The sequence below is a fragment of the Gavia stellata genome, chromosome 21, assembly GCF_030936135.1.
Source record: "Gavia stellata isolate bGavSte3 chromosome 21, bGavSte3.hap2, whole genome shotgun sequence".
In the NCBI taxonomy this organism is placed as follows: Eukaryota; Metazoa; Chordata; class Aves; order Gaviiformes; family Gaviidae; genus Gavia; species Gavia stellata.
The window spans coordinates 16,832,032-16,858,992 of NC_082614.1; the positions used below are offsets into that span (position 1 = coordinate 16,832,032).

At 40.0% G+C, this 26,961-nt stretch overlaps 3 protein-coding genes across 3 annotated transcripts; 2 read left to right on the top strand and 1 right to left on the bottom strand.

Annotated features, from left to right (window-relative positions):
* The first annotated feature begins 23 nt into the window (after nucleotides 1-23).
* On the top strand, nucleotides 24-4,010 carry HSCB (HscB mitochondrial iron-sulfur cluster cochaperone). Its single transcript, XM_059827493.1, has 6 exons — nucleotides 24-250; nucleotides 320-416; nucleotides 954-1,043; nucleotides 1,598-1,742; nucleotides 2,591-2,638; nucleotides 3,910-4,010. The coding sequence occupies exons 1-6, from the start codon at nucleotides 24-26 to the stop codon at nucleotides 3,999-4,001; spliced, it is 699 nt and encodes a 232-aa protein (XP_059683476.1). The 3' UTR covers nucleotides 4,002-4,010.
* A 1,259-nt stretch (nucleotides 4,011-5,269) lies between these two features.
* On the bottom strand, nucleotides 5,270-18,687 carry LOC104258383 (solute carrier family 2, facilitated glucose transporter member 11-like). Its single transcript, XM_059827492.1, has 12 exons — nucleotides 18,587-18,687; nucleotides 16,529-16,627; nucleotides 14,733-14,893; nucleotides 14,000-14,124; nucleotides 13,604-13,733; nucleotides 12,218-12,366; nucleotides 9,339-9,526; nucleotides 8,717-8,827; nucleotides 8,502-8,603; nucleotides 6,883-6,958; nucleotides 6,480-6,607; nucleotides 5,270-5,503 (listed from the first exon to the last, which is right to left on the bottom strand). Exons 1-12 carry the CDS (start codon nucleotides 18,629-18,631, stop codon nucleotides 5,285-5,287), a joined length of 1,533 nt encoding a protein of 510 aa, XP_059683475.1. The 5' UTR covers nucleotides 18,632-18,687; the 3' UTR covers nucleotides 5,270-5,284.
* A 1,325-nt stretch (nucleotides 18,688-20,012) lies between these two features.
* CCDC117 (coiled-coil domain containing 117) lies at nucleotides 20,013-26,961 on the top strand. Its single transcript, XM_059827663.1, has 5 exons — nucleotides 20,013-20,368; nucleotides 21,090-21,140; nucleotides 21,506-21,739; nucleotides 23,189-23,326; nucleotides 23,870-26,961. Exons 1-5 carry the CDS (start codon nucleotides 20,013-20,015, stop codon nucleotides 24,120-24,122), a joined length of 1,032 nt encoding a protein of 343 aa, XP_059683646.1. The 3' UTR covers nucleotides 24,123-26,961.

Consider the following 26,961-nt stretch of genomic DNA (forward strand, 5'->3'; position numbering starts at 1 on the left):
GCTGGGAGCTGTAGTCCGGGAGGATGCAGGCGGCGCTGCGGCGGCATCTCGGCAGGGTGCGATGGGCGCTCCGCGTTTCCGAGGCGGCCCCGCGGTCTCGCTGCGTCGGGCCGGGCTCTCTCCAGGCCCTGCGGTGCTGGAGCTGCGGCAGCCCCTTCCCCGCCGCTGAGGGGCTGCCTCACTTCTGTCCCGGCTGCCGAGCCCTGCAGCCGCCGGCGCCTCGGCCCGACCTCTTCCGCCTGATGGCCTGGTGAGTGCCGGTGGGGCGGCCGCGGGCTCGGCCGGCCGCGGGCCTCACGCCGCCTTCTGTCGTTCGCAGTGACCGCTCCTTCCGCGTCGACGCGCAGCAGCTGCAGCGGCGGTTCCGGAGCCTGCAGCGCGCCGTTCACCCCGATCGCTTCGGCCAGAGGCCGCCGGTGAGCGCCGGGGCGGGCGGGGGCGCCCGGTCTCCCCCCGGCGCGGCTTGCGCGGTTTCGCGGGCGGGGTGGACGGGCCTCACCACCTCCCCCGTCCCAGTGCCACAGCCCGCGGCGCCGAGTCCCGGCGGCGGGGCTCGCAGGGCTCCGCGCGGGAGCAAGCCGCACTTCGCGTGAGGCGGCGGCGGCGGCCCTGGGAAGCAGCGCGCCGGGTCCCCGCCGCCCTCCTGTGTTGGGATCGTAGGGACTCTGCAGTTTCTGTGTCCTGGTGCTTAGAAGAGACTTCTACTCATAGATTTGCGGCGGAGGATGAGGCTAGGAGGCTGCTGTCGCTCTTGAGATCTTCCTTGCACGAGAGGACACAGTTCACAAGTCCAGATAGCCCTCTCCCTGTTCTTCGTATCTCTGTTAAAAATCAGCTTTCAGTTTTACACACGTGTATTGTTCTGGGAACACTATTTCTCTGCAGGTAACCAAGTGTAATTTATTTTGCCACTTGTTATTAACTTGTTACTGTTATTTACCATCCATTCGCAGAAAGAACAGTACTACTCTGAGCAACACTCTTCCCTGATTAACAAGGCCTACCAAACCCTCCTGAACCCTTTGAGCCGTGGTCTCTATCTAGTAAGGTGTCCATTACATATTTTATCAATACTCCCGTAACTAATCATAGGTGACTGGGGCTGCTGGTGGTAGTATAATGAATCAGACCTTTGACTCCATCATTAACATGCTAATTTATGTTCCTCTGAAGAAGAGGATTACCAGGGATTGAAGGGAGACTGAACGCAAGCTTGTCTGAAAATTAATCAGCTTTTCCACTATTTTCTTCAACATTTTAGTGATTATTAGCATCTCATTTGCTGCTCATGTTATACTAATTTGTTTCCTGCATCGTACATTGTGTTTGGCCATGGCTGTTGCTTTGAAATTTCAGTCTGGCCCTTGGCAGCCTTCGTTACATTTGTTTTGCTTTGGTTAACTGATGATTTTTATGGTCTACCTATGGAGATAATTTTAAGACTGACTCTGTTCATGCACATTTCATGGAATAAACAGGAAGTTTATCAGATACAAATCTGAGCGAGCCCTACTAAAAGACTTAATATTCAAGAAAATAATTCACACAGAAATAGATGTAAGAATGTGTATTTCCAAATTCCCATTTTCTTCACCAGCTGGAGCTGAATGGAGTCGAGCTGGCACAAGAGACAGACTGTGATGCAGACTCAGTGTTCCTCACGGAAATAATGGAAATTAATGAGAAATTAGCAGAGCCTAAAAATGAGGATATCCTTGAAGAAATTGAAACTTTAATTAAAGGTAGGTTATGATTTGGGAGTTTTGTACAGAACTAATTTACTGTATCTGCTATAACATGAGAGTCTCTCTGAAGGCTTTTTCAGTGTATTTCTTTTAGTGTCTCTAACTTGCATTAGTCTTGAATTGACTCACTGCAAGAGCTTCCCCCCCCAAACAATGTTGTCTTTAACAATTTATGCCACTTAAACATCAAATCTGACTTGAGAAAATCTGTATAACAGTACCTATTCTGATGGCAAAATAGATAACATGTATTGACTATAAAAAGGAACTTCTTATTCAACCTTCAGCATATCAGGGCAAGTAGACTATTCTAAAAGAAAGAATCACTCAAAATGAAGTTTAATAAAATGCTTGACTTGACCGCATTAAATAATTTCTTCATTTATACAGAGTTATTAAGTTATTATCCTTATACAAGCAACTTTCTTGTTTATATTGTTGGTGATACCCAAAACATTGAGTTTATTGGTATATTTAATTCTTTGCAGTAACAGTAGTGTGCCAAAAGCAATTAGAATGACTAGAATAAAAACTAAGTAGAATAGAAGAAAATTAACTGTAGCAGGGTAAACTGATACACCAAAAGTAAGTTACATTTCTGGGAAGTTAGTGACCATTGATTTGCATTGGTATTGCTATCTGTAAACCTGTTTAAACAAAGAAATATATCTGTTTGAAATTACAATATATAAAAAAACTTGATAGCAAGATTATGGAAAGCTCTCTTAGCTCCCAAAAGACTGTAAGACTAGTAATTAAGTTTCCCACCACAGACAATCAGAATGCAGTGGTATTAAGTATGCGAAGTATGTAACAAAATGTGAATGAAATAATTTGTTTTGCAGTTAAACAGGAAGAACTGACCAAAGAGGTGACTGCAGCTTTTGAAAGAGGTAGCTATTTCTATGAAGTATTTACCTGCCATATTAAAAAAACCTACATTCTCTTATTGGCAAATATTTCCTGAACTACAGAACAGAAATACTGCGTCAACAAGTGCTCTTTGTTTGGTATTTAGAAGAAATATTTCTAAGCTGACCTTTTCTGCTGAGTCAAGAAATTCAGGACCTCACATTAAATTAAAAAAAAAAAAAATCAATACAAAAGTTCCAGTTAATTCAATGTGCATCAAAATGATCACTTCAAGTGGGAATGCAGATGCTAAGAATTTTTTGTTTGTTTCTTTCCCAGAATACTGGGAAGGACAGACTCTTTTCTTACTTACTACCCTATTCTGAGGTTTCAAACTTGAATTTAGGAGATCTTTCTCTGCTGCCTTGAAGCTGTCAACAGAGTAGCGTAGCAGGTGCTGTTCTTTGCAGTGAAGGTCAAGACAGGAACAATTCTTCTGCTTACCACTGAAGCTGTATGGCAAGAAAAGACCTGATGCCCCATTTAGCCTCAGGCTTTAGGGACTTCCTGTGCAATAATCAACATAACTTTATTCCACAACCAGTTGATAGGCAGGAGCTTGAACGATTCCAAACTACTTTCTTACTCTGGGAAGAAAGCTTTGCATTTCTCCCCTAGGTCTTGGAATGCTTTTATTGTTAGGTTTATGTAGTAGTGTGTTGTAATTGTAAAACACCAAATGCAAAGTAGTGCTGACTAGGCCTGCATGTGAATAATTATAACCTTCTAATCTGTCACTCTTTGTACTATGAGAGTTAAGGATTGTGTTGCATCTATCCTTGTCAGTAGGTGATAAACCACCTTTCCCCTCCAATTGTTTAATTAAGGAGAAACTGTGTCAATATCAGTTTTGGAATTGACACTATCCCAACCTTCTGCATTTTTCAGTGATGGCAGTTGGTCTAATTACCTACATTAAAAAAAAGTTTGTCTTGTCCGTGTACTTAAAATTCCCCAGTGGCTACATCAATACTATAGCCACTTTACAGAAAAGTCATTAAAAGGTATTCATGTCACATTTCTTTTCCAAATGGTGCATTTTTGCATGTTTTGTGGAATACCTCAGCAGAGGTGTTCCAAAACCATCAGAGAATAAAATAATAGCCAACGTGGTTTTAATAGTGTATGGATTCCTACAACTTGCAGTTCATAGTACTGAAAACGGGTGCTGTCATTGAAATCTTGAGATTCATTTTGAACATGAAAATTCAGCCCTCCGTCTGTAACCTAGTAATGTTTTATTTCATTTCAGATGATCTTCAAGAAGCTAAGAAGCTTCTAGCCAAAATGAAGTATTTTGCAAACTTAGAAGATAAACTAAAGAACAAGAAGATCCCTTCCTGATGCTGCCTCCTTAACCATTAAGAGTTAATGATATTTTCAATTAAACAGCTGATTTAGTTACCAAAATCAGAAAAACGGTGTTTGCTTCCTACGTTTTCATTAAAAGCTTTTAATTCTGAGAGAAGGAAGATAAACATAAAAGAAATCCAGTGCTTACTGCAGCACTTACTAAGTAACAGATGGGATCGGGAAATGCTTACCAGGAAAAGTTGTAATAGGTAAGGTAGGACTACTGTCCTAGCAGTTACAGGTACGGAAAGGAGTATCAGAGAGGCACACAAACAGTGTATGTAATTAAGATTTCTTACTTTTTGACTACTAAAATATGAAGAATTTATTTTAAGTTGAGAAAGAGTCCTGGACAAAATGTTGGAGATTAAGCAGAAACCTCATTCAATAGCTCCTTCAAGCTCTCCATAGTCTCCTGTGTGTGTTCTATCAGACCATCTTGAAAAATCTTTAAAGGTGAAATGTATTTAATTCCTATCATCTGTCCTCTCTGCTACTTAGTGCTTTTTGTGATGTTGATCTCAGCCTGCTGGGAATTGACCTTCAAAACTAGAAGAGGTTTTACCCTGTTGCACAGTTTAAAATGTTAAGATGCTAGGTTAGGGCAAAAAAATAAACCCAAACTCAAACCCCAGAAACTGTTTTATTAGTACGCTTTTTGGAAATAAGTCTTTCTAATAAATTTTATTACAAATAACAGTAATTCAGATAGGTGCTGTACTGTCTTTGTACAGTTACAGTAGTAGGACTAGATGAGGAATGTCCTTAAATCTTTCACAGAAGTTATTTAAGTGAAAAGTGGCAACTAAATACCCCAATTTGTATATAAACTAGAACACTTCAAATATCGGTGTCTCAGTAGGTCAGTTCTTGTTTGGGTTTTAATGCCTCAGAATATTTTATTCAGTAAAGCAATAGCATATGCTTGATTACCCGAATCTGAAGAAGGGGCTTAGAAATAAAAGCTACTGAATTATGTGAAGAAATCTGCCAGGAGGGAGGAATTCGCTGAACACCCTCTCCTGGCATTTCTGCATCCCTACAACATCAAGTTCTGTCTAAACATCGAGTCTTCTATATAAAATATAATATGTTTTTAATAGCATTTCAGCAATATATGTTTTAACAGCATTTCAGAAAGATTAACTTGCCTTTAATTAAGCTTCCTCTAAATATATAGGAGGATTTAATAAGCTACTTGTTCATGGTATTACACTGCTAATTTAGAAGATGCTGTTCATAATTCTCAGTAAAGTTCTGTTACAGCTGTGAAATTACACAGAATTTTTAAGAAATTCATCATGGAGTTGTCTTCTTTCATAAAGCTCTGTTTCCTTTTTTTTGGTATTTCTTCCAAAATTAAGCTTGTGGAATTCCTTTTTGATTTCCAGAAAAGATTTGTTTTTTGTCTCAGGAATTACAAGGAAGATGAAAGCAGCAACTAAGGCGCACTCCAGTAAGAACACCAGAAAACAATACTGCTTCAGTCCATTCTGAAAATAAAATGTTATTTGATTGCAACATATTTCAAGTGTAACAGTGGTTTTGGGAAAATTAAAAGCTTTTTGTTTCTATTCATACCTAACATTGCTGCTCAGATATTTTCAATAAAAAGACATTCAACCTATCCTTACTTTACATGTAACTTTTTTTAATTTTTTTTAAATATATAAAAGACTACCAAGTGCTGTGCAATACACTTGGTAGTCTTTTGCTAAAAAAAAACCAAACTGTTGAAATGCACACTAAACAGTTCACAATGTAATGACAAGTCAGCATTTGCTACTTAGCTGTCACATATTTTAAGATTATATGATTTATCTTTCTCTGAATGTTTATTAGTATTTTTCAATGCTACACATTAAAAAAACCCAACTGTCTTACTGAGAAGCAGAGTTCAACCAAGAAGAAAGGACTGTCAAATCAAGATACCCTGTTGCATGCTGTTGCTGCATGTTTTGGTCTCAAGAGTAAGTGCTAAAACTGAAAATACAAAGCTAGAAATTAAAGCCTGTGTTGTTTTTCCTAATAATCTTCCTGATCACAGAACCCTCTGTATGTGAGTTTGGAGAGCTCTCAGAGATGTGAAACACTAGCCCCAGGTTAGGGCTAAAAGCATAAGCATGTAAAAGCTTGACATAAAAGCACAAGGCACTATTAAGAAATGTGTTATTTGAATCTCAATATCTGATTAAGATTTTCTAGTCTTGATACCTTCTCCATTTTTTTAATCCGAACATCAAAATTGCCACCATGCATTCCTTTTAATTTTCATTTATCTTGTTTTATTATTTTTTGTTGCTCTCTAAAAAATATTTTAAGAGTGATTGAATCTAGTTATACTTGGTTGAGGGGTAGTGGGCATCCTATGTTTAAGTGTTACTATGTAAGGAAAAGCAATTTGATGGAACCTGAGAGAGGATTAAATGGGAGGTGAGGCAATTAGGAAAACGTGTTATGCATACTTACCACTATGAAGGGAAAGAGCATTCCAATTGTGAAGAAACTAATCCAACTAATAGTCCCTCCTATCGTGTAAGCAGCAGGACGTGAAGACTGTATAAATAATTCAGCTGTCAGGGTATTTGTTATGCCACCTGGGGGAATGAGTTTCAGAAACAGAATAGGTTATTATGCTAAGTGTCCATTTGCGGTATTTCCAATGCCAGAAAAATTGAGTTGCTCAGTTTCAGGCTATGGGAGACTAAACTGTTCTGATGAGACAGGCTCACTTGTGTTCCTTAGCCAGAGCATCAGCAGCAGCTTGACAGTAAATACTTGCTGCCTGGCTTACATAGCCGATCTGCTGACATTGCCCCATGGCCCCAGACACACATTTCACCACTTTAAAACATTCATGCTGGTCTAATACCTGGTCCCAACCCAAAGCTCAAGATGAACGCAAAAATAGATGTCATGCTCACATAAGGCACCCATGAGTACAGTTCCTGGAACAGAAGAGAAGGTTTTGTTCAGATTTTGATAAACCACTTTTAAAGTTTGGCTTAACAGTTACATTTCCTTTTGCTATTTTATTGCAACTAAGACCAACAGTCATTCATGGCTGTTCACAGCTGATTTATTTAACAGTACTGCTTCAGAGAAATTAAATATTGTTCATTTAATAATTTTTACTAAATGGAGTCTAGTACTTCTGTTGAGATTTGTAATTAGTCCTCCGAGGCTAAAAATTTACACCAATATTGAATATAAGAATTATGTGTTGTTACTAGTTTAACATTTTGTCAGTGTTTATTTTGGTATTTTATACTGATCTCATGAGTTAGCTGTCATTAAGCACTTTCACAGCATGGACAGACTTCTCATCACATTACTTATGTACACATAAATTTCAATAATGCAGTAAAGAAACACTAGGATTACTATATACATATGAAACTAGGTGCCTTAGAAAGACCCTGCCTAAGCTTGAAATCCCATTATTCAAAAGAAACCTGAGAATTTTACAAAAGTTACAATAAAATAATTAAACCTAAGCCTCTAACAGCTGGCTCATTCAAGTTTTTGCCTGGCCTAGCAGCTTTACTCCAACCACATAGAAATTACTCTAGGTGCCTCTTCTGTGGCCTGCTTGCCGATCTGTGCAGCCCCTAACCCTACTGTCCCTCCACACATCAGACTGCCGTGTGACTGCACGTGATCCACCTGCTTAAAGCCAGCTCCAAACACTGATGGTGTGGATGGGGGAAGAATTGCAGCTCTTTAATCCTAACTTTGTCAGATAAGGATTTATCAAGCAACCAAATACTGACTAAATAAAGTTGCTCACTGTTGGAGCTACACCTACATCATCTTGCTTGGATTACCCGAAGGGAATGATAAATATTTAGTATAGTGCGGTCTGCAAATGTAGAGATAGATTTCCTCTAAACGTTTATTTCGGGAGGTTTATGGGGCTGCCTTACTTGAGCTGATACGGTATACAGAACAATTTACAATGCATGTCTTTATACTACATCAAAAAGCGAGGCAGGATGTTGCCTTCACATGATAAATTTAAGGCACTGTGAGTATCTCTAGTGAGTTTCCAGTAGCTTTTATGAATTTACACTTACTGGATTTAAGTGTCTTTTGAATTTCAGCATCTTTACAATATTTTTTTGTTTGATTGTTTGCTTTACAATTAAGTGACTGAAGTGGACCCTGATGCTTAATATCATCACTATGTAGTATTTAATCCTAAAATTACTTTAAAAGCTAGAATAAATGCTGTTTTGTCATCACGTAGTTTTGTCAGCATTAAATGAAGCTGCAGCTTTAAGACAAATCCATGATCAAATCTTAGCTGAGAGCATTCTCTTATTTTAGGGAAATATGGCTGCAGAATTGATCAAATCTTTCAATTGCTGTCATTTTTTTTATGCTGCTGTTTAAACCCATGCAGCTCTTATCTTCCAGTTTCTTTTGAGTATCACAGTTTTTCACTCACTATTGTCATATTATGTAATATAAATTAATCCTTCTTTACACCTGGTAAGTCAGAGAGAACGTTAAAACAACGCTCCAGAGGGTCATAAGGAGATAACCCCCAATGATGAGGTATCTTCTTCCCACGTAGTCTATCAGTAAACCCTGTGGTCAAGACATAATTTTCTATTACTATATTGATCTCATATTTACCGATGTTGTTCTTCAAGAAGAACGGTTACTCTTTATGCTAGGAGGTAGACTAAACTGTTACTTACACAGGTGAGGGCTGTGAGGCATTCACAAGCTCCAGTGCCGAGTGTCACATACGGGATTTTTTCTGCTGAGATCCCAGCTTGTTCAAAAATGTAAGTTGCATAGAAATAAATCTACAACAGAAAAAAAAAAAAAAATGGGGCATTCCTGGTAGTTAAATCGTCAGCTGAAAACAAAGTCAAGTTCATACTAAACATACAGCTCAATGTATTTTCTATTGTGAGTTATTAATTTGATGTAAACAGCAAGAAGAATCTGTTAAATTCTTGTCTAGGTAAATATATTGCTATCATAAAAGCAAATACAATTATTCAACTTACTGAATAGAATACTTCACATTCTTAAACCAGACACAATGAGATAAGCTGATCCACCTTTATTTACTTTTTCAGAAAATGTAAACACAATGTATTAAGTCATTCTTTAAAGAAATTTACAGAGCAGAAACACAGAAAAGAAAAAAAAATGGAAAAAAGAGAAACATAGAACTAATACAAAGATATTCTTTCCCACTTATGCCATTTTTCTGAGCTTCTCTATGTGGCTCCTTCATGTTAATAAAAGGTTGAAAAACAGATGGAAATTAAATAATTATTTAAGCCGTCTGTATGTATGAAATCTTACAGCATTTATCCCACTGAGCTGTTGGCCCATAGCCATCACAATCACAGTAATGAGCTGCCATCTCACACCACGATCAGCGAATAACTGCCAGGGCTTCTTGGGTTTCTCCCCACCTAAGGCAAAACATTCCCGCTGTATGTCTTCCATCTCCCTTCGATACTCTGAAGAACCATGAAATCGCTTCAGAGCTAAAAAAAGAAGAAAATAAATTCTCTTATGTTTACCTATTGACCATAACTTCTGGAAAACCATGTCTTTCCATAATGACCTGCCTTTTGATAGGATATGAAAACTTTCTGCTTTAGGAAGCTGGGAAAAAAGTAATTTGCTTTGTGACTTGCTTTTTGCTTGCTGGTTTTCCAGCATTTTTTGCTGTGGTGGATTTGGAGGTATCAGTGGCATTATTTTGCTTTTTTTAGAGAAATAGCTGACTTTGAAATATTCACCAAGCAAAATATTTTGAAGTGCTTTATATCTGAAACACAGACCTCCAAATAGTCTTTTCATTATAGGACATTCTAACCAGTTGGAAGTCTTTTGCTTAAATTCTAGGCAGATATCAAGTCTTTTGTTATGTCCCAGTCATGTCCCAGTCTTTAATTTTGCCAGTGGAACACATTTAGTGAACTAGAGTAAAGATGATAACTAATTCTTCTAAGGCAAGTATTATCAGAATTCATTTGGATGCAAGACTAAAATCTTTACTAACAGTCCTAAAACCTCAGAATACATAACATCAGTTCCTCTAAAATCTTCCAGATTAAGTATATCATAAGTGACAATTTGTCTACTTAAGGGCAACAGTGGAACTTTTGATGATCCTGAAAGAAAACTTCCCAATGCTGCTGTTATCACTAGCAGCGTAACTGGCTTGAAGCTCTAGCCACTCGTCAGTATCAGTTCAGGAGCAACCACAATTCTTGGAAAAAACCCAATCCATTATTATGCTATTAAAAAAAAAAAAAAAGAGAGGGAAAGACTTGAATACGATATGGAGATTGCCAGCTTCACTTACATTTAAAAAATTACATTTATGAAGCCCAAACTAGATCATAATCTGAAAGGGAAATTACAGTCATCTTGTCCATGGCTTCTCTATTGGACAGAATTAACTCTATAGGTCATTTGTAGTTACTCTGCTGCTGCAGTTGTGAAGATCTACAAATATTTTTGGGCTCTATTTTTATTAGATCAGCTGACAAACTTGGGGGGCAGGAAAGAGACAGGCCTGCAAGCACAGATGGCTATCTAAAAACGTAATTTTTTTGTCTGTTTGGGTTTTAATTACCTGGAATAATACAAGATTTCACCTCTCTCTGTGAACCCTGCCTCTTTTGTAATTCCTAACAAATTTTACCTTGGCCTAAAGGCTTCCATGAATTAAGCCTCTTTAACTTCCTTTGTTGAAGATCCTTCCACAAGATATACTGTTCTATCTACGAACACCTTCTCTAGACAGGTAAAAACTCACATGCTCATCAACAGCATTTCAAGAGAATTAACAGAAGAAAAGCAAATGAGGAAATGTTTTTCCTTTATTGATGCATACAATGAAAATGGAATTAAATATAACCCTATCAAATGCTAACAAGGCAAACTTCCTTTGTTCATTTCTCTCATTTATTTAGCATTTTAAATGGAAGATCCAGGGATCACAAGTGTCATTTTATGTCACTGTGAACTACATCAGAATTATCATACCAGGCAGAGTAGAAACACTGAACACATTTCTGAAAAATAAGTGATTGAGTATTTTATTGTCCAGATTTGTATGTTGGGATCTCTTAAGTTTTTCTGTCCTCTCAGTTTTATTACTTAGTTAGTTAGTATTTTAGAGAGGGTCTTTTCATATTTATTTAGCAGACCTTCAAACCGAATTTAATTAATCAGACCTGCTTACTTATAGTGACTAATACTTTACTCTTTGGAGTATCATTCCACCAGGTCTCTCTGGGAAGTAAAATACTATCCATGGTATGTGAGGATACAAGTGGCTACCTCAGTGTCTCCCTTTGGCATTCTATTGTGAAAAAAAAATCCCTTGTGATATTTAGTTTCTTCTTGCAATATAAGGAGAACTGTGTAATTTCAGCATAAAGAACATCGCAACTAATCTGAATTTTTGTCTTTCAAATTCTTCTTGTAGTGTGTGGGCTTCACTTGCTCATTTATGCAGCACTGCACAGCTGTCACATTACAGTTATTTCTTGAGTAGGGTTTGAATAAAAGGAGAACAATCATAGATCTCTCAAAGATAAGATAAAGTGAAAAGTTTAAGTTGTCATAGTTCTCCCTCATAACAGGGGAAAAAACGGTATGTAAAAGATAACTAAAAATTCAGAAAATGGAGGATAAGGAGTTTTCTGCTCAAACAGCCAATGAATCACTTTTTTAACATCACCTCTTTCAGTAAAAAGCTAATTTTTCAGCTACTTATGCTGTCTCCTTTTTATTACATCATTTTTTATTATTTCTTGCAGGAGAAGTACAGCAACATCACCGAATGGAAGAAAATATCTGATGTAACTGATACTTAACATGTGACATGACCTAAGAAATGAACAATCCACTGAGAGGTTAAGTAGTTCAGGTATGTTATTTCATCCAAGAGAAAAATTATTAAACCTTCAGAGATTTCATTAGAGAGTAACAAAACGTGAACATATATTTGAAACGATATAATGAAGTTTTGTTCACAATCCATTATAGACTCCTGAGTTCCACAATCCCTTTTTCCAAGTAAGCTCACTGGAGGAAAAACATGGGTCAAAAAGCACCAGGTGATATAACTGTGCTGTGTTGATAAAGAGAAAAGGATAATCCAACATACTCATTGTACCTTCTGAAGACACGGAGAAAGTATAAGCGCTGTGAGTTACCTTTGGTACAGCTCAGCTCATCACCTCTGTCAATAAGAAGATATCTGGGACTTTCAGGAAACCATGGCAGGAATAAAAGTTGAGCAAATGCTGGGAAACAGCTGCTGGATAGCAACAGAGGCCAATACATTTCTCCACCTAATAATTCCCTGGGAGAGGTGTGGAAAAAGAAGGAAAAAAAAGCAAGTAATTAGCTATTGGTGACTAATCAGAAAACTTTTGGGAGCAAGATGTTTGCCTTTTGAGAAAAGTTCTCTTTTAACCAGTTACCTACATTTTGTGAACCTCAGTAGAAAGAGGTTGGGAAAATATTTTCCAGCCACTCTGAAATCAGGTTTCTCAGGAAGAGATGCGCAACACTACTTTATTGCTGCATGTTTCTGTGTTGGTCCTAAGCATTATTTGCAGGTTTGCCAAAGCAGTGTTTTCTAGCAACGCGGCAAAATAATAGCATACAGACTTCACCTTAAGGTTGGCAGCGGCATTTCCATCTGCTTTTGAGAATCATACAATAATTTAGGATAGAAAGGAACTCAGAAAGTCATCTGATCCCACCTCCCATTCAAAGTTGATCTAATGAGAAGGTGTATTACATAGAAAGGAATCGTTAAAATTGGTATAGTTAGAATCAGCAGGGTGACATGTTGTGAGCAATGTAAACTTATTAAAATAGAAAGTGTATTGCATTTTAAATACTGACCCTAGATGATGCAGTCTGAAGTTTATATTCTACTTTATTTTGTAGCACTTCACACCTGAAGTATCTAGCAAAATCAGTTAATTCAGAAGCTAGTAATAAGGAAAAAGAAAGAAAAGTCTAAGTGCTTTTGGTAGACGGACAGAGAAAAAACAGATAATGTGGTGTTGCTCAGGGTACTAGCAGTTGCTCTCAGGGCAGTGGAAAGCTTCATGAAAGAAGCTTTTCATCTTGAGGTTGTGCAGTTTCTGTTCTTGGAAATTTTTAAGGTCCAACTGGATAAAGTCCCTTGCAATTCCATCTGATCTCACAAGGGGCAAAACCAGTAGTGCTACAATAGAGAAATAATGAGTCCTTTGCTCCCAAGTCCTGTCTTATGAACATCCACTGTCTCCAGCAAGAAACTGGCAGAAAATACGAACTCAGCATAAATGTACCTGTTTCACTGATGCTGTTCTGGCTGACCCTTCTAAACTGAGAATACTCCCCTGGGGAGATAGCACAGATGGTCTGCAGTTGTAGGAATAAGGTGACAAAAGCAGGGTTTTCTTCTTACTGGCAGACCTTCTGTGTGAAGTTGATTCACTAATGCTACAATGGCCATAATGAGTGTTTTGCAGGCAGCTGCAGGGAACTAGAATTCTTTTCATGTGAGTAACGCAAGGCAGGAAAAAAAATGCATTTCTAACCTCAAACCAATTATTTGTCCTGTCAGAATCCCCCCAGTCAGAAAGATGGAACTCCCCATGGCCATGCCACCTCTAAGATGTTTTGGGGCAACCTCCCCAATATACAGAGGCTGCACACAGATCCCAATACCTGCAAGTAAATGGAAAAAACATTTTCCTATTAATAGATTTTGCTTAGAAAAGAGTTATTGAACCAAAACATGTAGGAAATTTGACTTAGTTAATTTCTCTATTAATTTAGCTGCCTTCAGATTCCAAGTTGGACTACAGAATATTTTTGTCATCGTATCTACAAAGCAGTGTACAAACACATATCATAATACCTAAAGAATCAGCAATAACAATCTTTTATCATTCACCATAGTTTATTGAAAGTAGGAATAGGAAATCATTCACCTGAATTTATGCCAATCAAAAACCTTCCAGCAATCAGTAACTCAAACAATCCTGTAGGAAAACTGACCCCCATTAAAATGGAGGCCAGTATTGCTATAATATTATTCATCAAAAGAGCTCCTTTCCTAAAGAGGAGAGGAAAAAAAAAAAAACAACACATTAAGGAAATCTGCAATAACATGTTTTTTAAAAAGTTTTCCTTTCTGGTAATATGGAAAAAATGGGCTTTATACTGAAGAAATATGCTATTCACTGGAAATCCAGATATCTGATACAACTATTTACTCGTATTTAAAAAAAAAGTCTGAACATAAGGATAATGCATAAATATGACAGAAATGCCTGACAAGGTAGGAGTGGGGTTTTGTTCATTTATGCTATAGAATGTGCATGAAATGTTACAGATTACGGAGCATGTCCTTACTGGCATGAAGGCTGCAGATGTGTATGGGGGACCTGTGTTTCCACCACACAGTATGTGCATCCTCCTACTTAGATTTCAATAAATGTAATGGAAAGACTAGACTGGAAGGCTGTAATTCAGGGCTCATCTTTTAAAGTCACCTTGGAACAAACTGTAAAATTCTACTAGAAAACTCTGCTTTGAAGTGAAAAACATTTATAGTCACCTCAGGTACATTTTCTCCCACTCTTTTTCCATTTATTTACTTTACATTCCAGTGAGAAAGTAGGAAAGGAAAAATGCTGCTATATGCCTGCTGCTATAACTCACCTGCCTAGCCGAATCGCCATGCTGCCTCCAATAAGGGCTCCACACAGGCCTCCAAGTGAAAATATGGAAGCAATGACAGACCAAAGAAAAGTCAGCAAATCTGGATTTAGTTCCCTGTGATAACGACTAGTCCAGGTTTCATTTAAGAACCTGTGTATATGCTGCAGTAGAAAAGAATGATGAATGTGTAGCATTATATGTAGCCCTAGAGCGTAGCACTGTAAATAACTTGCACCTCAATCCTGAAAACCAATTCTGGCAGCTAACAAAAGGTATCATCTTAGTTGTATTATATTAAAAACACCGATGACTAGCAGAATCTTCCTTGACCACAATACCATTTCCTACTCCCTATACATCTCAAAGACTGCTGAGCAGTTTGCTTTCGTACCCTACCTCAAGAGAGGCTGTATTCCACTAGAGGAGAAACATAACCTTTCCATATACTGCTACAAAAGAGCTTTGAGGTCCTTCTAAATGAAGGGGGGACAGGGTGGGTGGGTAAGTCCTACTGTTTTTTAGGAACATTTCAGAGCACAGAGGTCTCACATAACCTAACAAATTTTACTGTCAGGAGACTCATTCTGACACTTGGTTTAAATCTCCCTGCCTTAGTGTAATCCAACAATTCATAGTAAAATCCCTTTCTGTAACTCTAATATTCCTCTGCCTTTCTTACAGTATTCACGTTTCAGAACTTTTAAACTGTTATCCCACATGCTTTGTTTCCTAGAACTTGTCTTTGGAAACTCTTGAACTGACGTATCTGTAAACAGAGGCTCCTGTTCTTAGCCAGCAAAGACTTAACAGAAGAACAAACTTCCTGGACTCTCCCTCTGTTTCCAGCATATTACATGTTCTTTCACAAAGAGCTTATTTTAACCCTTGTAAAAAGCATAAAATATTGTAGCAAAATCAGTCTTCACAGTTTCACAAGAAAATAAATCAGCTGACAGCAGAAAATTATACCAATCACTTTCACAAGACCATTTGCACAGATCCTCCAGTCATCCACAAAAAATGCAGAATCCTCAAGGCCATGGCAAGGGACACAAAAGTAACAAGTAGGTGAAAATAACCTACAAGATACTCAGACACTACAGATGCAACTTTTTGGCTAAGATCTTTCTCAGTAAGCTACCTTGTGATGGACAACTGTAACTATCCTTTCTCCCTGTTACCCAGTGATAGGACGCATGAGAATGGTTCAAAACCGCATCAGGGGAGGATTAACCTTGACATTAGGAGAAATGGTGGTGACATTTTGTAGAAAGGGTGGTCAAATACTGGACAGGCTTCCTAGAGAGGTGGTTGATGCCCCATGCCTGTCAGTGTTTAAGAGGCATTTGGACAATGCCCTTAATAACATGCTTTAACTTTTGGTCAGCCCTGAAGTGATCAGGCAGTTGGACTAGATGATCGTTGTAGGTCCCTTTCAACTGAAAATGTTCTGTTCTGTTCTATTCTATTCTTAATGTTCTGGGCTATTTTAGTTAAGTGTAACTGGAAGATGTTACTTATCCACTCAGTTAATCCTTCTAAAACAGACTTTAACAGAGGCATTTATGTGGCATATTTGGCACTTTTATCTGACACAGAATACCTCTGATGGGAGGTACTCACACACAAATCCACATGAAACCATTTTGGAAATCAACAAGAATCCTTCATACGAGTGGAAGCCTGCCTTGGTTCCCGCTGCAATCGCAGTAAGAGTGCATTTGGCCTCTCAGCCAGTTAGACAGGATACCTCCATTACTGTAAAACAACCCTGTGAACAAGAGATGATATTTTACCTGGGTGGGTGCATTGATAATGGAAACATTATACCCATACTGAAAGGTCCCTCCAATTCCAACAGCACAAACAGCCAAAAACAAGGTCCAGCTGGGGAACTAGAGAACAGAAGAGAGTAACGGGCATGAAAAGAGATACGGCCTTGAACCCACATGCATATAATATCTAGGAGAAAATCCAGTGAAATGTATCATGTATTTAGTTTTGAACAGTGAAAGTATTTGTTTAGAAAACTACATAAACTGTCAAACACCTGCAGCAGGAGAAACACTTCATGCTGACTTTGGCCACGATCACTAACATCTTTCAGAGATACAACAATCACAAGTATCCAGATTAAGCATAGGCAACACAACCATTGCACTGCTGATGGCATATTTACTGAACTGTGTAAATGCTTTTTGCATGAACCACACTGCTCACGGTGCCTATTTTTTATGAAACATTGTTAGGACTGTTTATGTGTGGTGTTACAGGCACAATGACTCAGAAATTAGGGATTTGGTTAATTCTTGTACTATGACTCACATTTCATCTGAGATGTGAGAAATAACAATTTTTTATTTCCCTCAGCAAGTCCCTAAGTTGATTACTGGATGTCTGCAAGTTAGCAGGTGCTAAACCTTAGTATCTTAAATCACATCATCATGTTCACTGATATCAGTATTCAACCTAAAGTTTATTAGCATGTATTTTTTAATTTTTCAATACTGATTACCTATTTGTATTCCTAAATCAATATTTAGGGACTAAAATTAATAGATTCACAGGCTCATAGGTTTTAAGGTCAATAGAAACCACTATTATGATACATTCTAACCTCAAGAGAGTCTAATTGGTCATAAAACGTTATACTTTGGATGAGGCCTTTGGGTCGGAGAAGATCTCTAGAAGTTTATACAGTGTCTGGCCTTCTGATGTGATGCTTCTGCACTCTACTTTTTATTGAATATGATAGTACTAAAAATAACACCTAGTTCAAACATTTAACAACCCTTTCATTAAAAATTAGGTCCTAATTTCATCTGATAGTATCTTTTTGTCTAACTTCAGCTGGACACAACAATGTTAAAGGCACTTCTGTGACCAAATTTCCTCTTCCTTCATAGACAAAGACTGCACATAATTTTTTTTATAAGCTTGTACTCCCTGAATTTCTCATTGTAAGGTATGTAGACTAGTTCTTCATCATTCTCATTCTTGTTCCAGTTCCCAAAATTATTGAGTTACTCCAGACGCTATACTGTATTCTGAAAGAGCTGTGTCTTTCCTGAAGATAATTCATCAAAACTTCCCTCATTCAGGACTGAAATTCAGAAGAAGTTGAAATTGATCTTATTAAAGTAAAATCCAATTCCTATTTCCTTACAGTTTCCTGAGAATAAAAAGTGTTTCTTTGAATGACAACCAAAGCAATGAATTAAGAGTAATAAATAAGGGCTGCAGCAAGTACAATAGAAAAAATAAAACTAGAGGTGGTAAATATAGGCACTGCACACTCAGTTCTTTCTATTAACCAAATACTGTCAAGGTATTTTGTGTGTCTCATGGGTACAACCTGGAATCTAGAAGAGACAGAAAACAAACAAACAAACAAAAAACCCCAGAATCATTAACATACATCACATAACTTATGTTTTGACAGCTCCATTCTTCTTGCTGCTCAAATCAGTCTGCTCCTTACACTAACATGTTGTGTCACATTGGAGTTTGGGCCCCAATTTCTTGGCGCACAGACAACAGCCTTATCCGTTCTGTAAGCTACTTAACTCCTGACAGTTTATAAGCGCTTTCGCCTAACTTCAGAAACACGCCACAAACAAAATTCAATTTACATTCAATGTAAAACATAAGAATCAAAACCATGCTTTTACGGCTTCCATTTTATAACACAGCTAGGTGTCTCAGGAAAATACAGAACTTTACATGCCTGATCATCTAATGTGTTTTTATTTAAAAGTAAACATGAAACAGAGAATTTCACATTTGTGCATCACTGTTAAAGCTACAAATTCTCTGCAGGATCCATCTTCGGAGGCCAAGACAGTTCTGCTTACCTTGCTGTGCGTGCTAGACCCTCTCAGCAGGGGCTGGTACTCCATTCTTAGTATGGGCTGAATTTGATTTCCTTTGCAAAATTTAGTAAACTACACTACAGGAATAAAAGGTGCCAAAGAAATGAAGTTATTATTGTATTAAAACACAGATTTTTGCCTTCCATCTCTAAATATTGTGATTCTTCTCAATGGTTCACGACTTTTTTATGACAGAAACGTCCAGCTTTCGTAAAGCCTCACAGCAGCTACAAAAAGCTTTCCCATGTTTAATACCACAGCACATGCACTTTCTTCATTTAAGTCAGAGCTGAAAACATACCCATTAGCCACCCGCTAGCTGGAGCCTTCAGCTACCGAAGAAAACCAGAGGGCGATTACCTTGCGCGCTGGTGTCATACCTCCCGACAGCTCCCGACGGCAGCACTCGCTCGCAGCTTCCCCGCAGAGCTACAGCCCACAGAGCGGGGGAAGGCGGCGGACTGACCTCCTCATCTGACTGGGATTTGGCTGCTCCGCGGGTGGCCCGCCCCAGCCCGGCAGTTCTGGCTGCCGTCCGCGGAGATTACGCCAGGCCGCAGACAAAAGCGGGTCTGTCTCGACGCTCCCTCGGGAGTCGGGGCTTTGCCGCTGCCGGGGAGGGCGGCGGCCTCTCGCTCCCGGCGGCGACAGCCGTGCCCTGCCTCGCCCCGGGGACCCGTGCCCCATGGCCGCCACAGCACCACCACGGCCGCGGCGCCAGCGAGGGCTTCACACCCCGCGGGCCGCCGCCGCCCGGGACTACAGCTCCCGCCGCGCCCCGCGGGCCGCCGCCGCCCGGGACTACAGCTCCCGCCGCGCCCCGCGGGCCGCCGCCGCCCGGGACTACAGCTCCCGCCGCGCCCCGCGGGCCGCCGCCGCCCGGGACTACAGCTCCCGCCGCGCCCCGCGGGCCGCCGCCGCCCGGGACTACAGCTCCCGCCGCGCCCCGCGGGCCGCCGCCGCCCGGGACTACAACACCCATAGTGCCCGCGTCCGCCTTCTCCAAGCGCGGCGAAAGGCCTGGAAAGGACCCGGCCTCTGGCTGTGTCGCCCAGCTCCGGGCCTGGCCCGGCCCGGCGGTAAGCGCTCCGCGGCGTGGGCAGGCGAGCGGAGGCGGGCAGCTGTTGGCCGGGCCGGGCCCCGGTGGTGCCCCGGGCGGGCGGCGGTGCCGGTGGGCCGGCTCAGCTGCGCCGCTCGCCAGCGCTGTTCAGTGCGAGTGTCCTGCGGGAGCGCCTCGGGCCGGGCCGGGCCGGCGCCAGCAGTGGGAGGGCGGCCTCGGGCCGGGGTCCCGGCGCGTCCCGTGGCACGGCGGCAGCCGGCGCCGGCCCCAGGCCCGCCTAAGGGGGCCGTCCCGGTCGGTGGTGCGGACGGGCGGCGTTGATGTCCTTTTTCTCCCCGGCAGCAGGAAATGGCAGCGCTGGGCAGATCCTGCCAGGGCATCCCTGCGGGCCCTGCCGTGGAGTTCCCCCAGGCTCCGGCCGCTGCCCCTGACCGCCACGGCCCGCCAGCAGTCGAGCGGGACGACCCGCAGCCTGGAGCCGTCGGCCACGACCGTCTCCAGCAGCCCGTGATGGTCATGGCAGGGAACGGAAACGACGGTGCCGATGGCGGCGGTTCCTCCGGCCTGTATCTGCAAAGCGGCTTCGACGTTGCCTCTCTAGCTGCGCTCGGAAGTTACAACGAGGGCTTGGCGGTTGCCCCGGTGGGCTCCTTCACGAGTGCGGCGCTCCCGCCAGGCCTGCACCAGCAGCAGGGTCACAGCCAGTAAGTGCAAAACCTGTTCCTGCTGGAACAGGGAAGGAGCGTATTTCTCAGCTGCGCTGGCCGTGTGAAATAAGTTTTCCTTCCAAGATGGGTTATAATTTGTTTTCTTCGAGTAGTGTTTTGCTCGTGCAACATTAGAATTGTATTGCGCTTGTCTTAATGGCCCTGAAGTTTGTTGGTGGGGGATGAAGGCGCTTTCTGAAAGGAAAGACATGTGATTAAGTTTACCAACATCTTGACATGCGTTTAAGCTTATGTACTTTTTTTTATTTTTAACTTGCTCTTTCTCGCATGTGAGCACAAAAAACTTAAATTATTCTGTAAAATGCTGTTGTTTTGTTCATATTTAATTTGAGTATGTCACTGTGAGACAACGTATTAAGAGACTGAAGTTGGATCATGTGTTGCTTCTTGAAGCATTTGAATTTTAGCAAAAATTGGTGTTGCCCCTTGTGGAAAAAATAAATAATGTAAAGGAGGAGAAATTAGCACGGAATTTTGCTCGGAGAACTGATTAGTTACAGCCTTCTTTGACTTTGTTTGGAACAAAGTGGTCATTTATTGTCCAAAACTTCCACTCCCTTCGCAGCTGGTGACATACTGTGACTGTTGCTCTTAGCTGCAAGTGAAATTTAAAAGGGAGGAAAACATTGTTTGAAAATCTCAATGTCACTGGAAGATATAATTAGAAGCTAAATAACCGTTTGCTTTTCCTTTGCAGGGTCTCTGTTCACTGTGGAAAGAAGCATAAGCTAGAAGAAGAGGCAGAAGGGTAAATTAAATTTGACTTTTATAGCCTGAAAAATCCTGATTTGCTTTTTGTTTTCTATAAAGATTTGAGCACATCTCACCTATAACATACGCAGGAAGGGAAATTCTATCATTGTTTCCATTTGGAACTCTTCCCCTGAATTGCACATAAGCCCAAATCCATTTCAGTTACCTAATTAATTGCACTGATTTTCTTGCATGGGTACCCACACTTTAGTAAGAGCATTGTGGATTTATTTTCTTTGTGGAGGTTGTGTTTCCATAGTATGTCAAATCTGTTGAAATGCACATGACTTTCTGTAACCTTTTTTCCTGTAGAATGCCACATTTCTCTTTTGACAATTGTAAACTTACTTTGTTTCATAGTTGTCCTGTGAGGAAGAAGAGACTGACAGGAGCCAAAAATTGCCCTTTGAATCCCAACACTGAAGAATGGATTCTCTGTGCAGGTCAGCAGGCAGCTGGGGAGGTAGCAAGTCAGTATGGTGGCAGCGGTCCTGAAACTGCCATGTTAGAAATTCCCTGTGAAGAAATGGATCAGACAATGGGGGAACAGCAATGCGAGGTTGCTCGCAGGAAGCTTCAGGAAATTGAGGACAGGTAAATGCAGGGATTGAGTAGACTGGCTTTGCTGAGCTTTCCCTTTTTTGGTGGGCGTTAAGGGTTAAATCTAGCACTTAGCAGTGCAGTAACACTACTGTAAGTCTGAGATGAACCTGCTGTTCAAGTGATTTCTTTTTAGACTACTATGGTCCTATGAGTGTTGGGTCTGATACTATGATCTGAAATTGAGGGTGCTAGAGCAAGAGGGGCTGAATAAATAACCACCTTTTCACAATCATTATGCAGCATCAGTATACCATAATGGGGTTTTATGCTCCTTTGTGAGTATCCAGAGCTGAAATTTTAACTGATGTTACCTGGTCAGACTTGAGCTCGGCTGTTTTCAACCAGTTGCATCGTGTTCTGTGATTAATACTTCTAACTGCTCAAGATAGATGTGAACTTCTCAGTGTAGAGAATAGCAGGAACCGGAGAGATCTCTCTGCATATATGCAATAAGACTGAGGTTCATCTTGCTGTTAAATACCAGGTGGCTTGATATTGGGGTAATGGTGTGGCTATGGGCAGTCTATTCCAATCATTTAATAAATGTACTGTGCATTCTTGCCTTTGAAAGATTTCTGGGAATGGCACGTGTATATATCAATTGACTGCAGTTGAACTACTATTCCGAAATATCTAAAATGAGTGCTGCAGACAGTTGTTAGAAAAGCCAAAAGTTATATAAATTATAAAACAAGATTTTTTTTTAGATGATTACTCCATAGATGATGCGTGAAGGGAAGCAAGGTACTGTTAGATTATTTTATTTTTTCATGGGTAAATCAGAGTAGTGCTATATGTCTTTATTATCTGGCTATATTTGCATTACAAAGTCTGCTTTGGACCTCTCAGAGGATTGTTCCCTATCCTTCCCAGCTACTCGGCTAAATTTTCCTTAAAAGGTTTACCAGAAACAAAGGAGATACCTCCAGTTTTTCTAAATGCTTCAACTTTTTGTGCTGTTTTAATCTCTGATAAATTGGTGCAACATCCTTAAAGGTTAAGAACTCTATTCAGTAGCTTTTCAATAGTTCTCAAAGTTAAGATATGGGGAATTGAGCAGGCGAAGCTACTGCGTAACTGAAACTCACTCTTGTAATGTGACTGAATCATACACTTCCCCCTGAAGTGAATTTGTTTATTTTCTCTTAGCATATGTCTGCATTGCGCACTGCTGGGCGATGCAGGGATAACAAAGCTAGCTTAGGTACCAGAAGTGGCATAGCTGCTCAAGTGGCTTCTATGGTAACAGTCATTCTTAGGGTATATTGGCCCAAGAGAGACTCATGTTAACATGGCCCCGCTGCTTCTGGTACCCAGCCTAGGTCAGATATCTACACTGTACAATGCAGTGCACGTAGATATAACTGTAGTCTGCAGTGGATGTGCCTGTTAACAGTATGTTCAATAGTGTTTATCTCCCTCTTCCCCCTCCATTCCTAGGATAATTGATGAAGATGAGGAAGTTCATGCTGATGGAAATGTTAGCAATCTGCCCACTCTTATCCTGTCAGATACCCTTAAAAAAGGGATGAAGAGGGATTTTGGTGAAGTCCTGACAAAGAAAATAATAGAATCTATGTAAGTTCTGGAGGAAATCATGGTGCTATGTAGCTAACACATGCAAATGAAAAGAGAGACCCAGTCTCATGTTTGTGGAGATGTCCTTAATTACTGCATGATGCAGCCAACGTTGTATAACAGACCATTCATCTGGTCAAAATAGGAAAAACTATCCTAATGTAAAAGAGATGTAAGTGTAACTATAGTGGTCATCAAGCTGTCTGTTTTGTACTCCTCATTTGCACAGCGTGAAGTTTGTTGAATAAACAATTATATCTTGGTTTTTATGTATGTGAGTTTCCAAAAGAAGGTCCTGAAGTGTGACTGACAGTGGTCATCAAGTTTGGTGCAAAAGAAAAGAAAGAAAATACAGGGTTAGAACTAGAAGTAATGGAACCTAGTGAAGGAAGAGGAAATTTAATAGGGGGGAAAAAAAAAAGGTATATGGATTCTGGAATATAGTTCCAGGCTAGCACAAAGGATGAAGATACTCACTGGTCTTCTGCATTTAATAGTTGTGATTGGAGAACTTAAATTTAACGGAGACTCCATCCCTTTTAGGAGCCGTCCTTCTATGGAGCTGGTGCTTTGGAAACCTCTTCCTGAATTTCTCACAGATAAACTGAAGTCTGTTTCTGTTAAGAACTTCAAGCAGCAGACTACAGAAGGGTGTCAAGCTAAGCAGTCAACACCAAGAGCTGCTTTTGACCCACAGACTGAAACGTTCCCTGAATCACAACAGACTGCCATGTCTCCAGATCCGTATGCTAGTTTGGGAATCTCTGGGTGTGCAGAAGAAGAAATGGAGTTGTAGACGCCAGATTTCGGACTGGAAGTGGTGAGCTTCTGATGTTTTTTGTTGCTGTTTTTTGATTCCCTCTTTCTTTCTGGTTTGATGTGTGAATCTGAAGTTTTATTATTTGGTTTTGGTTTTCCTACTAACAATTGTAAGAACGTGGATTGGCCAAATGCAACTTAAGGAAACTGAGAAAACCCCAAGATTTCTGTACTCCGATCTGTTAAATATTCTTATTTTTACTGAGAAGGTAATCCAAAGGCCTCTGGAACAAGGAAGTAGCTTTCCATCTTGCTTAATGGTGAAATATCCCATTAATTGTCCTTGGTAAAGTATAAAATCCAAATGTTGAATGTAACTGTGGCGTAAGCCACATCTTTCACTTACTGAGCCATTAAGACTTTGGTGCACATACTATGCTTGGTCAGTTAGTTTAATTTGAATTACAAAAAGGTATGGAAGGGAAGAAATACTTTTGAGTCTAGTCATAGATGGAAAAGCAAGCCCTATGGAAATACAGCTTTTCACACTATTTCATCTGTGGCTATTTCATCTGTGGCTGGTTTGTTCTTGATGTAAACTCAAATGTAGAAATTGCACATACTGCAGTGTGGTAGGGAAGGAATGTTATAGCTGAGCATAAGCCTCTTGCTTTGTAGAAAGTAAAACCAGCTACTAACTTGCAAGGTATCTACTAACTTTAGTCATCTTTGGTTCATTGGCTCCTAAATTGTGTTTGTGGGTTTTTGATGCCCCCCTCCCCAAATGATGCAAAGTCTGGAGAAAAGTGGTTCTCAGCCAATGGATTCACATTTTACATTGTGCTGTGATTCTTTGTATGCATCGAGTTGGAAAGTCAGTTGAAGACAGTATAACTTTTGATTAAATAAATGGCCTCCTTTAATTTTGATAAATGTGGTAAGTAAATCAGATAACAGTGAGCTGATTTTCTGGCGTAAAGAGGGTCAAATGCTGATTATCATCTGTAACCAAGTCCCAGACTTTGAGACTGCTGGCATTGGTGGTGAAGTAAAAAAGATGCTTGTCTTCTTCCTGAGGGAATCTAGACTTAAAATTTAAGCCAGAACATGTGCCATTAACATAGCGTCACATAGTTTATACAGATGCATGCCTAAAGAATTTTGTACCCTGCTTACGGTGTTAAGAAAAGGAATCCTCAATGAGTTACTGCTTGTACCTTTCTTTCATCAATGCACAACAGTTCCATTATGCTTAAAACCCTTAAACAAGGCAGAGAATCTTATCTTCTGTTCTTAAGTTCTTGAGCTTTCTCAGAGAAACCTGAACTGAGGTTTTTCGTAAGAAATTCCTTTCCAAGTAATAGGTTCTGTTCAGACTCTTAGCATCCCAGTCTGTTTTTGACATCTTGCTGACATGAAGGAGCAAGTACACAGTAATGCAGCTGTTTGCATAAGAAAATCTACTCTTCCTTTGCACAGCTACTTGATAATCTTTGTCATGATATTTTTTTACTGTTGAATAACCCATAGTTGATAGTTTAAAATCAAGCTTCTCTTTTTGCAGTCATCCTTTCTTCTTCTTTTGGCTTACAGCAGAAGCTTTGTTCAAAAGACACCCCTATTTGTTAAATCCTGTCTATCTTGCTGCTCTTGTCGAAGGTTGTGTGAAATTTGCTGTCTCTTGCTAAAACATTTCAGAGCTTCGCTAAAAACATTCCAACATTTGAATAGGTATTACTCTGGAAACGGGTGTATAACTTTACCGTTCTGAAACTTCCATTAAATTGGGGAACATGTGCAGCTTTATCTTGCTATTATGTCTAATTTAATTTCAGGGTCTGCTGTAAATCTCTTGCATGTACTGTGTAAAATTTCTCATGTATTATTAAGCTGCTGAACGTACTTAAAATCTACAGCCTTTGACATGCTACATTGCTTGATATAAAGTAAAGCAATGCAGTTTGGAGAAGGCTATAGTCACTGTGGGTACAAAATGCAGTGCCTCCAAATAATTACCTGTTTTTAAGCTTGCAGGATTATAGTGAAAGTTCAAGGTTGGAACTGTTTTAGCTGATAGCTCTGAATCCTAAATAAACTGAAAAGAAAGGATAAAAAATTCAAAAATTTGATTAAACCATCTCAGCAACAGTAAAATTGCGACAGAGGATGTAGAAAACTGTGGGAGGCCTAAATACGTCAAATCTAGATGCATTTTTTTTTCCTCTTAAAAATGACAAATTGCGTATCAAATTTGCAGAAGAAGAAATTTTTGTAGATGGTTTTTAGGTATACTTTTTTCCTGTTATGTTGGTACCAAAGGTTGACTTCCGGAGGTGTATTTCATCTTAATCGTTCGATGCCAATATGGCATCACTGACCCCTGTTACTCTGCTATCTGAAACAAGAATATAGTGGTGGACTATTGACAAAGACCATGAGATGGGAAAAAACTGTGTCCAAGAAATTGCTTTGGTAGAAAACATTTATTTTAATTTTCTTGTAATTCATTTCTGCCCTTGTGATAGGAGAGAATAGAGTTCAATCACTTAAATTGTTGAGGGAGAAGAGTAAGGTAGAGCAGGAATCAAGTATCTAGGAGGACTGAGTAAGGTTCTTGCTATAGCAATCATTTGGAGAGGGTAAGAGAGAACAAGCTACTGGGTGTTTTCAAACTTCTGTATTTGTAAGTTTCATTTGTTGTTGGCTTCCTTGAAAGACTTTTATTAATGCTGTTTACAAGTGGGATGGCAAATGTGATGCAGTGTTAGGAAAAACTTTATTTTGAAATATGGAAGCTCTGATTCTGGTCTGTCTTCTCTTGGGACCAAATCGCCCTTTGTATGTCAGTTTTCAATAAATTTTCTAAAATATTTTTA